The sequence below is a fragment of the Eptesicus fuscus genome, chromosome 17 (genome assembly GCF_027574615.1).
Source record: "Eptesicus fuscus isolate TK198812 chromosome 17, DD_ASM_mEF_20220401, whole genome shotgun sequence".
Taxonomy (NCBI): domain Eukaryota; kingdom Metazoa; phylum Chordata; class Mammalia; order Chiroptera; family Vespertilionidae; genus Eptesicus; species Eptesicus fuscus.
Genome location: NC_072489.1, coordinates 37,008,209 through 37,025,886, shown reverse-complemented (window position 1 = coordinate 37,025,886; position 17,678 = coordinate 37,008,209). Strand labels below are relative to the sequence as shown.

Genomic DNA, 17,678 nt, shown 5'->3' with positions numbered 1-17,678 from the left:
CCAGTATGTCTTTTCCAAATTTTCCCCACTCCCCAATTCAGGATGCTCTTCCTCTCCCCACACCTGTCTGGATCTGTTCACTGGATCTGTTTCTATTACTGAATATTTAGCAGATAAAGACTTGACTGAACAGCATTCTCATTTGTCCTTTAGGTCTGATGAGTCATTTGTACCTTAGTACTGTAATCATATTCTTTTTCATTGAGTATCTGGTTAGAAATTAGATATAATGAAATAATGGAAATTTGTTGTTTGGAAGAGAAATGAGTAATTTTGAAATACAGAATGCTTTATTTTTTTTTCTCTAAGTAGGGGTTTTGCAGTGGGGGTGTTGGGTAGCATGACATCATTGGGAATGGGGGAAGGGACAGAAAAATAAGTGGTAGGATGTCAAAACCTATCTAATCTCTTCTGAATGTTATCTGTTATTGTTAATTCATTCATATTATTATAAGTGAAGTAGGCTTTTTAGGAGGCCAAGCTAAGAAACTAACTACCATATTATACATTCTATGGGAAGATGAATTCCAGCTTTCAAATAATGAAAAGTGTTAAAGTTAAAAAAAAATTTGGGGGGGCATGCATTTCCTTTATAAGTGATGTAAACAGTAATTGCTTTGTTAGTGCAAGTGAGATTTTTTTAAAAATTGAACATTATAGTGATAGAAGGAGTTAGGGAGGAAGTAGAGCTTGAACTGGGTAAGCGTATGTCTGAAGAAAAGTGGAAACTTAAGCTGATATGGGCCAATTTGGTATTTGAAATTTCTAGCTGAAAAGTCTGAATTATTTTCCTAGGAAGGAAATAGTTTTCTTTAGTACTGTCTTATGCTGCAAACACAACCCCAAATTATCCTTGTTTCTTGGTTTTAAGCTATTATGACACTCCATGATTTAAAAAATTGATTGAAGATTTCATTTATTTTTATAGAACCTGGGGTTTCCAATTTGAGAAACTTTCCACTTTGAAAATAATTTTAGATAACAGGATCTCCTAGCAATTTATGTATGATACCACAGTCTAGCTCTGTTAAACACCGTCACAATGCATTCTGTGGGCCTTGAGGTTTAAAGAAGAGAATCTTCAAAGTACTCTATTCTTCAGCATGACCTGGGGTATACCCAGTACACTAATCCCTTTCTACTTTTCCAGTTCACTTTCTAGATGACAAATACAATGTTTTCCCCTCATCTGTGATACTGTATGGAAAGTAAATGGGGAGACCAAGAGAAACTTGGTCTCTGAAAATTTTATAGAAACTTCTGTAAAGTAAGAGTTAATTTTGTGTAAAGTAAAATTTCTATGCAGTTTTCAGGGGACTCTGTGAAGTGTGTGTGTGTGTGTGTGTGTGTGTGCATGCGTGTAGAAATTGAGAATTCAGAATGACCACCGATGAAAATATTTTAGGTGATATCTGATGGTAATAATCTATAGTATAAATGAATATGTATAAATTAGAAAAATTTTTAAAGAACTCTATCTATATCTGATATAGATAATGGGCCACAATGTAAATCTTTATGAAATGTGTGAAACTTAAGCACCTAGTGTGTCTTTTCAAATGGCTGCCACGTCCAGTTAAATTTCCTTTTTTTTTTTTTTTTTTTGCTGGTGAACACTTTTATTTTTATTTATTTTTTTTCCTTTTTAGAGATTGCTATTCTTTATTTCTTATTTTTTCTTTTAATCTTTATTGTTGAAAGTATTACATAGGTCCTCCCCACCCCTCCGCCCCATTAACTTTTTCTGCCCTCTTCTATCCTCCTTCCTCCCCCCAGGCCTTGGCCATCCCATTGTCTGTGTCCAAGGGCTATGCATATATGCAGACAAGTTCATTGGTTGATCTCTTCCCACCCCCCCCCCACCCCCCGCCTCCTCCCCCCCTCCCCTCCCTACCCCCACCCCCGCCTTCCCTTTTCCCTTTAAGGTTGTGATTTAACTTGTGCTTCATAAAGGATTTTTAAATATAATATGTCTGCAGTCCATTTAAACAGTATCCCAGATCAGTTCTGAGAATACTTAGGAAAGGTTTGTGTGAATGATTTTTTATTTCTAAGTTCATCATTTTGATACAAATACCCATGGTTTTCTTCTGTGTTTACATGCAGCCAGGAGCTATGGGCGGAGACGAGGTAAAAAAATTTTTTAATGAGATATTTTGCTTGCCAAATTGTGAGTAAATATGAGTGTGTGTATGTTTATATCTGTGTGTGTGTAAAACAGTTAACATATAGTATGATGTTCTAGCTTAATTATTTTAGTGACATAATTCTCTTATACGTTCATTATATATTTTTTGTTGTTAGTTGGTAATTTGTTCTTTAATCCTAATAAAAACATAGCAAAGACTATTTCTACTGGGAAGTTGTTGTTATATGATTTATTGTGAATGATCTTGAGGGAATACGAAAAAAAAAAATTTTTTTTTTTGGTCCTGTATCTACTGTGTTCTTCTCCTACCACTTAGAAGCAGAAGTTGGGTATTAGAAGGCAATTCTTGATCTTAGTAGGTTGACTGGTGAATTTTTGTGTGTGTTATATCCAGAGGCAGATTTACCTTGAAGCTAAATCTTCAGTTTCAGGGAACCTCACTTTCATGAGCCCCCTCCACGATCTTTATTTTTGTGTTCTTTTTGTTAAAGAGGGATCCCCAACTTGTATAGTTGCTAGGCTCCATAGAACTTGCATTTTCTCCTGGTCACACCCAAACAAAATAATATTGCTCTCACTTGTATAATGCTTTAGCCTTTCTAAAGTATTTCCATATCTGTAATTTGTCCAAATAATTTTAGGAAGTAGGTAAGCTTCATGTAGTAGAAAGAGTATGAGATTTAGGATCAAGGACCTAGGTTGTAATCATTGCTTTATCACTTTAGTCTGGAATCCTCATCTGTAAATGATGAGGTAATAAAACCAGTCTTGTTCAACCTCAAGAGTATTAATGAAATTATAGTATAAAAAATGGGAAAGGAAAACCTATCCATGTAAACTAAAAGCATTCCAGAAATATAAATTGCTTTGGTACTCAACTCATTTGTAGAAACTGGGAGAAATGAAGTAATTTACTTGCTATGTGATCTCAAGTTAAGATCAGAGGCAAATCTGCTACCTTTGTCTTTTGGCTGCTGAATGGGTGTTGTTTACCCTATATTGGCTGTCTCTGACTTGGTAGTTGAATCCTGAAGAGAAGATAACATTAACTTCATAATATTTTATTATTTATTTCATAGTAAATATTTGTTGAATTGATGAAAATTGGCAGAGCCCAATATGTATTTGAGTTGCCATTGAAACCTTCTTTCATGGTGGAATCATACAACCAGTTCTGTTTTCACCTCATGGTAAAGAAAAACATTTGTGTTGTTGATTATTTTTTAACCCTGGAAATAAATACCATTTAACATTTTAAACCTAAATTATTGTTATTTTGTTTTTATTTTAGAGAGAGGGGGAGGGAGAGAGAGAAGCATCAATTTGTTGTTCCACTTAAAGTATAGAAAATAACATTACTAGAAATCATTTTGTACCATTTTTTTTCCCTTCGGCTGCTAGAAAAATGATCACTCTCAGGAAGGAATAGGGAATGGACCATTTTACATGTACAATAAACACCATCTAGAAGGTTGATGGCGGGGACTACACAGTGATCAGTCGCCAGATCTTGTTAATATTTTCCCACTGGTTTCTCAGGCTTTGCCCCTCTCCTTCCATTTGTATTATTTCACCTTTCTGAAATGCCACTTTGTCCATGTCACAACCCCCCCCCCCTTTCCATTCAGGATCCCCATCATCTGGCTTCTCCTAGTCTCACCAGCGTTTACCTCTGCTTCTGCTGCCTTACACTCTTCCTTTCTTTTCTGTGTGCCCTGATTCTTCAACCGGAGAGAAGTTCTTTGAGGACAGTTGTCTCTTTTCCCTGACACTGTGATAATTCATATAGTTAGCACTTAACAATACTTAGTGATGAGGATTGCTTTAAAGTAACACCCCACATCTATGCAGAACAGAGTTTGGCATTATGTTTAAAAAATTATTTTTTTACAAGTTATAGTATATTAAACATAAGATCACCTGTAGTTTCTAAGCTCATGAAAAGGAATTATTCTTCCTATTTCCATGTTACCTTCTTGATATCTATGTGTAAGTTTTGACTCAATCGTTTTCAGAAGCCATGTTCATCTTTGCATCAAATGCTAAGCTCAACACTGCCTAGATCAGTGGTGGCCAACCGGTGGTCTGTAAATTATCTGGTCTGCGGACCACCGGTGGTCCGTGAGGTCCGAAAGGTTGGTGACTGCCGGCCTAGATGACTTGATCCCTACTCTGTAAGTCTGCAGTTTGATAGTTGCAAATGAAGAGAGAGAGAATATGAGTGTGTACATGGGGGGAGTAGTAAAAGATGAGTGTTGACTTTCTGTAATGAGGAAAGGACAGGCAGAAAATCTTTTCTCATATTCATTTATTTGTGTGACTAGAGATTATATTAATGCTTGATTTGTTTCCTCCAAACAAAATTTAGACTTTCCCCCAAAAGCATAAAAGTAAGCTTGCTGATGTATGTTGTTTTATTCTACCTATGGTTAAGATTTGCTATAACTCAACCTGGCCAGTGTAGCTCAGTTGGTTAGACTGTCGTCCTATACACCAAAAGGTTGCAGGTTTAATTCCTGGTCAGAGCACATATCCAGGTTGTGGGTTCAGTCCCCTGATTATGAGAGGCAACCGGTCAATGTTTCTCTCTCCCTCTTCCTCTCCCTTTCTCTCTCTCTAAAATCAATAAAAATTAATTAATTTTTCAAAAAGATTAGCTATAACTCATAATCTGTGCATTACATATACAGAGTGTGGCAAAAGTAGGTTTATAGTTTGTATGGAAAATAATACAATAATAATAAATAATAATTCAAGAATAAATTCTGTGTTTCAAGTACTCACAACTATAAACCTACCTTTGCCCACCCTATATATGTCAGTAAATATTTTAGGAATAGGAAGCAAAGGGAATTACTTTGCAATTTTGAGGTCTATCAGCAAGAATTAGGCCAGTAGAATCTTTCACCTCTCCTGACCCTGGAAAAGCTTCCTTGAATAGGTAGAATTTCAGGAACGCTTTCGATAATGGAAGAGGAGGGGAAGGCAAGGCACTCTAGGTATGTGATTCAACTTGAAAGAAAGCTTTGAGGTGAGATTGGCATGACCAGATGCTTGGAAGATATGTCCCTGAGTGTGTGCGGTGGGGGCCAGCTGGACAGGCGAGGCTGGCAATGAGATGGTCTGTGCTGCCTTGATGAATGGTTGTAAAACAGAGGGTAAGACTCGCAAACGCAGATATGTCAGGCTTACAAGGAGGGTTTCACGAAACAAATAATGAAAACCAGAGAGAACTTGGGCATCAACAGAAGGCTCAGGTGGGGAAACAAGTGTTGGAGGGTAGACTCTTTGACAAGCCACGTGCTTCCAGTGGTGTAGTTGAAGCAGCAGTGGTTAGGGAAGAAGAAGAATTAGATATGAAAGAATAGGATTTGAAAATGAATATTGATTGTATATAAATTATTTAAACATCCAGTTACATTTTCTATTGATACTCATTTTTACTGTAGAAATGTGTTTCAGTAGACACATGTTGATTTCCCTTGTGGACTCAAAAGGACACTAAAGAATTACAGCATTTTCTTTCAGGAGTATTCTGTTACTGTCGTTTTTTCTTAGGAGTATTCATTCTGGTTTTCACAGGCTCTGATATGTGTTTTCCTATGTAACTGCAGCCCCTGTTAGAAACTAGTCTAACAGGTGGTATACAGGGCCTTTGCCTTACATTTAGCAGCACCCCTGATCAAAATAGATGTTGTGTTTTTCATTGAACATGAATTTTTATGGGCTCTGGGAGGCTTCTGTCCATATGTAGACATGTTGTATGTGTGGCAGTGCCCTTGCTGCTTACCAGCATTTCTTAATTAAAGAGCAGCAAGGAAAATAAAGAAGATCTTTTTAAACAATGTACATGAGCAAATACAAATAATGTTTGGAGTTACTTTACTATTGGAGTTGCTGTTGTAAAATGTACTTCTTTGTATATTTAACCCATAAAAACTTTATTGACTTGAATGGATGGCTTAGTTCAATGATGGGCAACCTTTTGAGCTTGGTGTGTCAAACTTTGCCAAAAAACTGAGCATAACTCGGGTAGTGTGTCACTTTGAGGAAAAAACTAACTCCAAGACTCTAGTCGCAAACGTTTCATCCTCGGCATGCGGTCGCGTGTCATCAGAAATGGCTACGCGTGTCAGTGCTGACACGCGTGTCATAGGTCCGCCATCACTGGCTTAGTTGATAAACAGTGGTTCTAAAAAGTCAATAAGACAAACCTGTGTACCAAGTTGGCATTGGGTCTTTCTGCCAAAGCCTGCTCAAGGGAGGAGAGATCAGCTATATCAGTGAAACCATGGTGCAAGCATGCCGCCCTGCTCATTCAAACCTGATTACGTGAGCTTTCTTGCCTAAAGGAATGGTTGGTTCTAGCGTGAAACATGGACAGCTGAAGAAATTTCTGAGTGCTCATGATTAAAATCTCTGAAATGTTCCTGTTTGTTGTAATGGGAAACTTTGAGCGCAGGACGTGGTATGAGGAACAGCACTAGCCTTTCACCTTTGCCAGAAGGCGCCTGAAGGAATAATGAAGGAGGGGCTCGTGGCGGTCCACCCTGATTTCATTCATTACGCGTTTGTGTGCTTACTCTGGGTCAGATGCTGGGCCGGCCTTTCGATGTGTTCTGTCTCTCTACCAAGTGTTCATTCTAGTAGGAGAGACACACACAATAAATAAGTGAAACCAGCATTTTTATATTCAAAAGTTATGGTAAGTACTAGGCAGGAAAAACGGGGTAGGGTTAGGGTTAGGGTGAGGTTCCCTCCAACATAGGATGGTGTTCACTGAAGAGATGTTATTTAAACTGAAACTGAAAAGATGGAAAGACGGCTATCTTTAAACTTTTTTTATTATGGAAATTTACAAACACACACACAAAATAGAATAGTTTAATGAACTATATACTCATTACTTAGCTTCAGTGGTTATCAACATTTTTGCCAATTTTGTTTCATATAGTCCCCCCTTCGAGTATTTTAAAGAAAATTCCAGACATTATAGGACAGCTATTTTAAGAGGCTTGAGGCAAAGTATTGTGTGTGGTGGGGGGGAGGAGGGGAGTAGTAAAAGACCGAATGTTGCAACATTGCTAAGTCTTAAAAACATTATGCTAAATGAAAGAAGGCAATTATAAAGGATCACAGATCCCACTTTTATGAAATGTCCAGAATAGGCAAATCTATTGAGATAGAAAGTAGACTAGTGGTTGCCTCGGGCTGAGAGATTTGAGGAAAATGGGGAGTAATTGCTATTGGATTACATGGGTGAATTGTATGATATGTGAATTATATCTCAGTAAAGCTGTTATTTTTGCAAAGGAGGGTGGGACTTGACAAAAGAAAGGGCTTTGTGTGTTTGAGGAAGTTAATAGAGCCCAAAATGGCTGAGCTTGGAAGGGGAGAGGGGAGAGTGACTTAAGAAGAGGTTGGAGGAAGGAAGGAAATCTGATCATGCTCCTGGTAAGGATTTTGAACTTGGTCCAAGTACAAGAGGAAATCTATTCATGTTTTAAAGCCAGGGTCAAGTGATTGGATTTATGTTTTTCAAAGAGCACTCTGGCTACTGTTTGGAGTGTTGTGAGAGGAGTAGGCTGTCTAGTTCAGAATGATAGGTAAGAGATGATGTTTTAGGGTAGGGTAATGGCAATGGAATTGGAAATAAGTGAACAAATGGAAGAGAGATTATGGAGGTTGGAGTCTACCCTCTTGATGGCATTAGATTGAAGAATTGAATGTGGAAAGTAAATCAGAAGGAAGACTGAAAATGATGTTCAGATTCCAGCTTGAGCAATTGTGTGGATTGTGAGGCTACATATTGAAATAGGAGTAGGAGAGAATAGGTTTAAGGTAGATGCCAAGAGTTCACTTATAAACAGATTCAGCTTGTGATACCTAGGAGATACCCATATAGCAATACCAAGAAAGGTGTATTTGTATCTGTTTGTATAGTAGGGTTTTATGGAAGACATTTGTGTAATAAAAGGAGTTCTGCTGCCCTCAGAGATTTGAAAAATCTCATCTAGTTTAAATGTCTCAATATGTAAATGAGACTCAGGTAAGTGATATATCTTGATCAACGTCACAGATTACTGCATAGCCTAGAACCTGACTCTTGACTTACAGGCAATTTTTTTAAGGGAGTCTTACCATTAAAAAAAATCCCCAAAGTGACTTATTTCCTGAGCTATTTGCAAAACTAAGATGAAAAGGGTCAGGCTTGGCGTGGATGCACCGGGCCAGAGGCGCCCTCGTGCTATTGATCGACGGCAGAGGCCTTGGTGGGAGCTCACAGGTGAGGTCGGAGCTGGAAAGGAAGCCTCCTGGGGTAGAGTTATCTTGGACAAGCCTTCTGTGCTTTGCAGGTTTCTTATTTGGCATTTTTCTTACAAGGATCCTTCAGGTTTAAGTCATCTCTGCATTCAGAGAGTATTTTTCTAATTACTGGGCCAAAAATGACATTCTGGTTATTTTTTTATTTTATTTTTTTAATATGTTTTTATTGATTTCAGAGAGGAAGGGAGAGGGAGAGAGGGGCAGAAACGTCAACGGTGAAAGAGAACCATTGACTGGCTGCCTCCTGCACACCCCACACTGGGGATCAAGCCCACAACCCGGGCATGTGCCCTGACCGGGAATCGAACCGTAGCCTCCTGGTTCATAGGTCGACGCTCAATCACTGAGCCACGCTGGCCGGGCACATTGTGGTTATTAATTGAAAACAGATATCAGAAAACCAGACCATTTGGTAGAAAAGAAAGCCCAATGGCCAAGTCGCGGCAGATGAGAAGCTTTCCTCTGGCTTCTGTTGAAATATTGAATATGAATATTTTATATGGAAGTGTCACGAGGTTAAAGCAGATTTATATACTAGAGGTATAAGAATATATTTTTTTTTGTTAAGTAAAATGGCTTACTTGAAGTTTTTTGGTCTTGGGGAATGTTGTCATTGAAGAAAAGAAGTACATCAGAAAGATGCTAGTTAGGAAGCAGGGCCTTTCGTGGGACGCAGTTTGGGTGCAGCCTCTTCAAGGGTCAGTTTCTAGTAACACATGTCCAGGAACTAAACCTGCCCAGTCTTCCCAGGGGTGATTTGTCTTGGGGGGAAGGATTTATGCCAACCCAATGAATGTGTAAATACCAGCCTCACAAGGGATCACTGGACGAATCAGAACACCACCGCTTTAACTTATTACGGGGATGGATGCAGTAGAAGTACAACGTCACTGGCTGATTACTTGTGTACTAGTTCAAGAGTCACCTGTGTGAAGTATATAGATAGAGCCTTGGGAAACATCCAAGCTCAATCAAGTTAAAGAAAGTGTATCCTCAGGAATGGACTGTAAAATCCATAATCTAGTCCATCTCCCTGTAACGTGACTGCCCGGAGGGCTGGTGGAATAAAAAGTTAGTCTGCAGGAGGCATTTCACAATAGCAACACACTAAATTCACTTAGAGTCGTTCAGGAGCTTGTCACTGGAGTATAGGAAAATACATGGTTGTCAGGCTACGGAAATATCAAATGCGCCATTCTGTCCCACAGAGGAGTAATCCCACCAGCATGATAAAATCCTTTTAGCTCCTGTGGGTCTGCGCTGGGTGAACGCGGCAAGTTCTTCCTCTTCACTTCTTTTAAATGCCTCCTGCAGACTAACTTTTTATTCCACCAGCCCTCCGGGCAGTCACGTTACAGGGAGATGGACTAGATTATGGATTTTACAGTCCATTCCTGAGGATACACTTTCTTTAACTTGATTGAGCTTGGATGTTTCCCAAGGCTCTATCTATATACTTCACACAGTACCTCTTTCAGTGGCTGCCTGCTATAGATGGGCAATCTCCATGGTTCTTAAATTTGAGCACAGGGATCACTGGGGAAATTTGTTGAAAGTGCAGATTTTCAAGTTTGACCTCCACAGATTCTGATTACGGAGATCTGGGGATGGGCTTCTTCCTTCTTACCCACAGTTAGGGAAACAACACGTATGTGTGAATTCTTAGTAGTTTCATTTCCAGGGGCCACTTTACTACTAAAGTCTATGGTACTCTAAGAACTAAATAAAACAGAGATTTGGTTTTAAAACCTTGGAAAGTTTAAGTATCCATAACCAATTTTTAAAACAGTCCAGATTTTCACAATTAACTCTTGCTTTTATTTTCTTTGTCAAAATACTCTGGGGAAGCTGTGGTTCTGTTGGCCATGCAGAAAGCAAGTTCTCCTTATTCTAGAATGTCTTGAACATCCACTTCTCCTTCTCCACTGCTCTGGTTTAAGACTTCCTCATCTCTCATCTGGACAGTCACAGATTTCTTCAGACTCTCACCCCACCCCCCTTCTCCCTGGGTGTAAATTGCTGGTGGAGCTGATGGTAGCTATTGTAGGATTGGGGGTAGAGGAAATACCATGGTCACAAGCATCTTAGAGAATTCATTGTGACAGGATGGGAGATGGATTAGATGGGAGTGTCGGACTTTTCAGGGAGTGAGTGTAGTTTAAAAAAGAAGAAAAGGCTAGTATGAGAAAGAAATATTAAATTTGGAAAATGGGGGAAATTTTCTAAATTTTTTTTTGTAATATAGAATATAATGCTTGAATGAATAGAAGCAATAGAAAAGGTCTCGATTTTCTGGGGCACGGTCCCATCTCTTGCCATCGTCACAGCGTGTATTGTGTTCCAGCCTTTCCTTGCATCACATGCCTTTGCACATGCTGTTTCCTTTCCCGGATGCTGCCTCACTTTGAACAGTTATGGAGTACCTTTTACGTGCTCTTATTAGAACGTGAAGATACAGTGATGAATAGGATTAAATGGGTCCCTTTCCTAATAGAGCTTACAATTTAATGGGGTTTTGGGAAATGAGATACCAAATAGAAACCCATACAGTAGTTTAGTGGTAATTGGGGAAAGTGTTAAGAAAAGTGCTCTGAGTGGATAGAAAAGGGGACCTTAACCGAATCTAGAAGGTCAGGGTCGTTCCACCTGAGAAAATGACTTTTCAGCTGAGACCTGAAGAATCGTAGGCATTAACTAGAAAATTAGGGAGCTGGGAAGAGGGTGTTTGTTGGTTAGGGGAACACCTTGTCCTTAGAGCCCGAGGCAAGGAGGAATAATCAAGAAATTCAAAGGAGGTGTGCGCAGTCGGAGGTTAGTGAACCAGAGGGAGAGGCAGCAACTATGATGTAGGAGAGGCAGGCAGAGGCCTTACGGTTACAGAGATGTGTCTGCACTGTATCCAGAGAGCAATGGGAAGTCACTGAGGGGTTTTACAGGTCGGGGTGAGGAGTGAGGTTACATGTTCAGGTTAATATTTGAAAATGGCGACTTTGACTGTTTGTGGAGAAAGCACTGTAGGGTTCAGGATAGAAATCAGTAGACTAAGCAAGCTATTGTGTAGATCAAGCATGTCAAACTCAAAGGCTAACATGAGCCAAATAAACAAGGTTTAAGTTTACGTGGGCCGCAAAAAAACCAAAAGCTTCGATTTTCATAGAAACGTAGGTTTACTTCAATAGAGACATGCTGAATACAAAGAGCTGAAATAAATGAGTAATCGTTAACATAAAATAATAGAACATTTTAATAAAAATTAATATTTTTTTCTTGAACATTAACTTACCAGACACTGAATAACTGCACAAATTAATAAGCATAATGCAAATAAACCTATTTTTCTTGTTCTCTGAAAGCTGAAATATTCCCTGTTGCACACACCAAACAAGTCAGTCCAAGACTAATGACGTGGCAACCGGCTGCTAAAATATTCACTGCTAGTATTAGTGGAGAGAAATGGTACACGTGCGCGTAAGGGAAATGAATGCAACACGATTATAATAATTAGTCATCAGCGAACGTTGTAGTTAGTTATTAATAATTATGTGTAATAGGATATTGTAAAAATTAAGTTACAAAATTTTTATTAAAACGTTTTTTACATACTGTTATATTGGCCGGGCTGCAAAAATATTCGTTGTGGGCCACGAGTTTGACATGCTTGGTGTAGATTCATTAGACTGTTAGTTCAGGTGAGAGGTGATGGTGATCTGGACTAGGCTGTTAGGATCGAACATGAAGAGAATTGACTGGTTTGAAGAATTTTATAGCTTGAATTGGTAGGGCATATGGAGAGATGGAGTAAAACTGGAGTATGAAAGAAACAGATGTCAGGGATGGCTTCTGGATTTTGTGGATTGAATTGGATATGGATAATAGTCATTTTTATTGAGAGGAGCAGGTTTGGAGGAAAGATCCAAACTGCGTTAAAAGTTCTTTCTCTGTGGATTCTTGTTCTTTACCTTAGGCTCTCCCACAAGATTCTGCTCAAATCTGCCCTCCTATGAAATCACTCTGCAGGTCTTTTTGCCCCCATTTCCCATCGGGCAGTTAATTGTGCTTTTGTGTCATTTAGTAAAAAGTCTTCTCTTAGTACTTATTCCTCTGTTTTATAATTGTGTACTTGCCTCTCTCTCTGACCAGACTTGATTTCTTTGTCAGGGACTTCCAAATAATGATCTTATTTATTTGGTGTTCATGGAATGTGGATAAATATTTTTTCACAGAATTATGTATGTTAAAGATTTCTTTATCTTTTTTAAAAATACATATTTTTATTGATTTAGAGAGGAACGGAGAGAGATAGAAACATCAATGATGAGAGAGAATCATTGATCAGCTGCCCCCTGCACACCCCACACTGGGGATCGATCGAGCCTGCAAACCAGGCATGTGCCCTGACCAAGAATTGAACTGTGACCTTCTGGTTCATAGGTTAATGCTCAACCACTGAGCTATGCCAGCTGGGCAAGAGTCCTTTATTTTAAATCCAGGTAATGCTGGAATAATTTGTTTTACCGTGGCACTTTCCCCAGCCTTTTGTAGTCTAATGTGGATTGTGAATCTATGAGAAGGGCATAAACTGGGCAATGTTTTCCAATATTGTTTAGTTCTTCCTTCCCTCCTCCCACACAAGCTTTTTTTTTTTTTTAATGTATTTTATTGATTTTTTACAGAGTGGAAGGGAGAGGGATAGAGAGTTAGAAACATCGATGAGAGAAACATCGATCAGCTGCCTCCTGCACACTCCCTACTGGGTATGTGCCCGCAACCAAGGTACATGCCCTTGACCGGAATCGAACCTGGGACCCTTGAGTCCGCAGGCCGACGCTCTATCCACTGAGCCAAACCGGTTAGGGCCAAGCTTTTGTTTTCTGAGCATCTCATGTTACTCGCGTTGAGGGTCAAAGATGGGGATAGGAACAATCTGTGGGAAATGCTGATTGGGCGTGTTCCTATCACAGAAGTAGGCGCCTAATTCACTGAGTGTGGATTACGTGAAAAGCAAAGCTGACAGCCGAGGGAGAACAGCTCTTCATGTCTTAGGGAAACTCATTTTGCCTATAGTTGCTGCAGATCTATTTCCCCGCCCCCAGTGATCAAAACAAATCACAAGGATGAGAATTTACTGTCCATTGTTTGTTCCTGTCAGGCTGAAAAAGCTAGGTGACGTGAGGTGACCAAATTTTGTTCTGTTTCTTTGTAGCGGAGCTGGGAAGAGCTGAACAAAAATTTCTTTGGTCCTTTTATTTATTAACTCCCAACATCAAAATAGTGCCTTTCTTATACCACCTGGGTTCATAAAATAAACAGAGTTATATTAGTAACAATTTTTTTTTGTAAAAGAAATAAATGTTCAGTACTTTTCTAAGGCTATTTATATTCTGTTTCATAGAGTTGACTGTGGTGACGCAGAACCTAGGTTTCAGGGAAATAAAAGACAGGCTAAAGACAGGATAGACTAAATGGGGAAGACTTTTTTTTTTTTTTTTTTGAAGAGTTGTATGAATTTATTTTAGAGGGAAATTTTTCTTTTAAAGAGTGCTCAAGACAAGTTTGTTTTTAGAGGGGAACCTAGTGGAAAGTTTTACCAGGAACTCACTGACTCAAACAGGAAACGTATTTGTTTTTAAGCTTAGATTTTATTTTGTAATGCCAGGTGGCATTACTGTGTTACATTTATTAACAGACCCTAACTGCTGGTATCTTTCTTATATCATGTGGCGTGGGTAGGCACCTTTACTCTGTCCACTTTATTTGGCTGTAGAGTTAACAATGAGAAAAAATTTTTGCGTGATATAAAATATGGCCTACGTTAGGAGGGTTAAAATTGTCATAACCACATCTACATCTGTCTTCCCACGTCTTAACATGGTTTCATTTACCTGTCCCACCTTTTATTATTGCAGATGTTTATTTTCAAATTGGAGTAGCTTGAAATGGCAGGAAAAACTGAATCATGTGTAGTCCAGCTCTCAGAGAAGTTATCAGCCTCCGTCATCCGTTTAATATTCCCTCAGCCATCCAGGGTCCATCTTTAGAACTGAACCTTTGAGCTCACCCTAAAGAGCAAATAAAGATCTGTGAATAAAGATTACTTTTTCATCTATTTTAAGACATGCTTAGGGAAAGGACACATAACTTGCTGAGTACTCTTAGCAGCAGGGATAGGGCCTCTGTGAGTAAGATGTGGTGATTTTTTAGCAGCAAAAACAGCTGCAGTATTTGATGCCTCTTCCTTAGTATCACTCTAGTCGTGTCTGTGGGTTACAATACCTTTACACAAAAATGATGGTGCAAATTTGCCTAGACCTGGTAATCTGCCGTTGCTCGTTCTGTTGAAAAAGTCACAGCTCAGGAGTTACCTTCTTATATGCTTTACTCTGCATTTTGGCTCCTCATAAAACGTTTGTCGTCCGGGAACATCATTTTCACTGTGCAAACTCCCACATTTTGTTTCAGGTCGGTCTTCTCTCTTCCCCTTTGAAGATGCCTTCCTGGACGACAGTCATGGCGACCAGTCCTTGTCCTCTGGCTTAAGTTCCCCCACTCGCTGTCAAAATGGGGAGCGAGTAGAGCGCTACTCTCGGAAGGTGTTTGTTGGAGGCCTTCCTCCTGACATCGACGAAGGTACTGTGCGTTCGTTGATGACTGTATAAAGGCCAGGTTGGTTCTTTGTGTGATCGACCCTGCCTCTCCTCTCCAAGGCAGGTTTAGGTCGTTCATATCTTAGTGAGCAGGGGATGAGAATATTCAGTGGATGGAGCAGCAATAGATTATGTACTTCAGGTCTACTGTTTATATGCGTTTTATACATAGCAGTCTCCCAACAGTGTCCCATTTCCTAGTTACTATATTAGAGCTAACTTCTCTGAAACTCTTACTACAAGCTCATTATTGTGCGAGGTGCTTCACATTGCGGTATCTCATTTAATCCCCATAGCTATCCCATAAGGCCTAGCCTACCAACTCCATTTTATAGATGAGGAAGCTGCGGATCAGAGAGAAATAATTTGTCCAGGGTTATGTAGCTGTGGAACTCAACATCACAGCTTTTGCTCATGTCCATTACACCATACCATCTCATATCCTATATAATAAAACCCTAATAGGCAAATCCACCAAATGGCGGAATGACCGGTCGCTATGACGTGCACTGACCACCAGGGGCAGACGGTCAATGCAGGAGCTGTCCCCTGATGGTCAGTGCACTCGCACAAGGGGAGCGCCACTCAGCCAGAAGCCAGGTTCATGGCTGGCGAGCGCAGCAGCGGTGGTAGGAGCCTCTCCCCTCTCCGCTGCAGGCAGACAGTAAGGAGCGAGGGATCCCGGACTGCAAGAGTGATGTCTGACTGCTGGCTTAGGCCTGATCCCCATGTCAGACATCCCTCGAGGGGTCCCGGACTGCGAGAGGGCACAGGCCGGGCTGTGGAGACCCCCTTCCCCTGTGTGTGCACAAATTTCGTGCATCGGGCCTCTAGTTTTAATATAGATGCCTATTAATAAGAGCCACACTCTTGTCTATAAGAATGAAGACTAATTAGAAACTTTCTTAATGATATTTTTGAGATCCTACCAATCCAAAAGTAAGTTTTTCTCTTATGCCTAAAGCCAGTTAGCACACAGTAGGTTGTCAATAAATATTTGTTGAATGGATAAATGAAACAAAGTTATAACAGTTAAGGGGAAAAAACAACTCTAGTTCTAGGCCTTGGACCTGCTATAAAATGTTTAAAAAACTGTTTTGCCAGCATTTTTCTTGGTCTGACATTTTTCTAATTTATCATACTTTTTGTGTGTGTGTTGAGAGAAGAATAGTCTCTAAAAATAGTTTTATTTTAGACTTGATGCTTTAAAGTTGTACACAAATGGAGACTCATTTCCTCTGAACTGTTCTTGTACTAAAGTTAATTTTATTTATCAAATGGATTTTTCTTTAAGACAAAGTTTTGATCATGACTAAGAGAGTGGCAACTTAAACCTGGATAGGAGCTAAGTTATAATCTCCTGCTTTGAGTCAAAAGTCAGAAGGAAAAGATAAATTTATTGAACTCCAACTTTTGAAACATTTTCTTTATAGGCTGTGTAGTAGGGATGTATGAAAGAAACCATTGGCTTTTAAGTTTTATTAACCCACCAAATAGAATTATCTACTTATTTCCCCTACTCCTCACCAAAAGAATCATAACTATTTATAAAATAATCATACAGATTAATACTCTTTAGATTAATAATAATAAGCCAGAGTTAATAATCTGAGAGATTATTTTACACAAGTAAAAATATTTTAAATATTCTGTGTACTTTTGCCTTTTTTTTTTTTTCTCTCTTTATTGATTAAGGTATTACATATGTGTCCTTATCTCCCCATTGCCCCCCCACCTCCCCACTCATGCCTTCAACCCCTGGTGTCTGTGTCCAATGGTTAGGCTTATACGCATGCATACAAGTCCTTTGGTTGATCTCTCCCCTTTACCCTTAACTTCCCTCTGAGGTTTGACAGTCTGATCAATGCTTCTATGTCTCTAGATCTGTTTTTGTTCATCAGTTTATGTTGTTCCTTATATTTCACAAATGAGTGAGATCATGTGATATTTATCTTTCTCTGACTGACTTATTTCTAAAAGCAGAAAACATTCCTATTTTTAGAATCTCCATTTTATTTGACAGGGAGGTCACCTTAGCTAATGTCAGATTTTTTTCCCCTCCCAAATCTTTATATCAAGTGAATTGGCAGTGAAGGGAACTGAATTATAGTTAGAATCACATTCTGCATGGGTGAGAGTGAGTGACCAAAAGTATCCCCCTAAACGATTGGTATTTTGCTTCGTAGGTTTGCCTTCTGTACAAAGGCTTTACAAAACGGCTCTCAGAACATTTCTTATATGAAAAGGCATGTTTTATGCTATTCGGTTTGCAATGTTCGTTTCTCTTTTGCTAAGATCCCTTCTCTGTTTTGCAGATGAGATCACCGCCAGCTTCCGCAGGTTTGGACCTCTCGTGGTAGACTGGCCTCACAAAGCTGAAAGCAAGTCGTACTTTCCTCCGAAAGGTAATGCCCTTGAACGGTCTCCGCTGCCTGCCTGCTGGAGAGCCAGCTCGATAGTTCAGTAAGAGGCAGCCTTTTAACTCTTGAAATAGCTGTTGACATTCCCCTGCCTCCCCGCCCCAACTGAGAAAACATTTAACATTGGTCATCTGCTCG

General features: G+C 39.5%; 1 protein-coding gene across 3 annotated transcripts in view; it reads left to right on the top strand.

Moving 5' to 3' along the window:
- The window catches only part of CPEB3 (cytoplasmic polyadenylation element binding protein 3), a 175,391-nt gene that overhangs the window by 84,387 nt on the left and 73,326 nt on the right, over positions 1-17,678 (top strand). For all 3 annotated transcript variants that reach the window (XM_028133198.2, XM_028133196.2, XM_054729148.1), the window contains 2 exons: positions 14,936-15,103; positions 17,436-17,525. In XM_028133198.2, the coding sequence (XP_027988999.2) occupies positions 14,936-15,103; positions 17,436-17,525 (258 nt within the window). The remainder of the gene's footprint in view (positions 1-14,935; positions 15,104-17,435; positions 17,526-17,678) is intronic.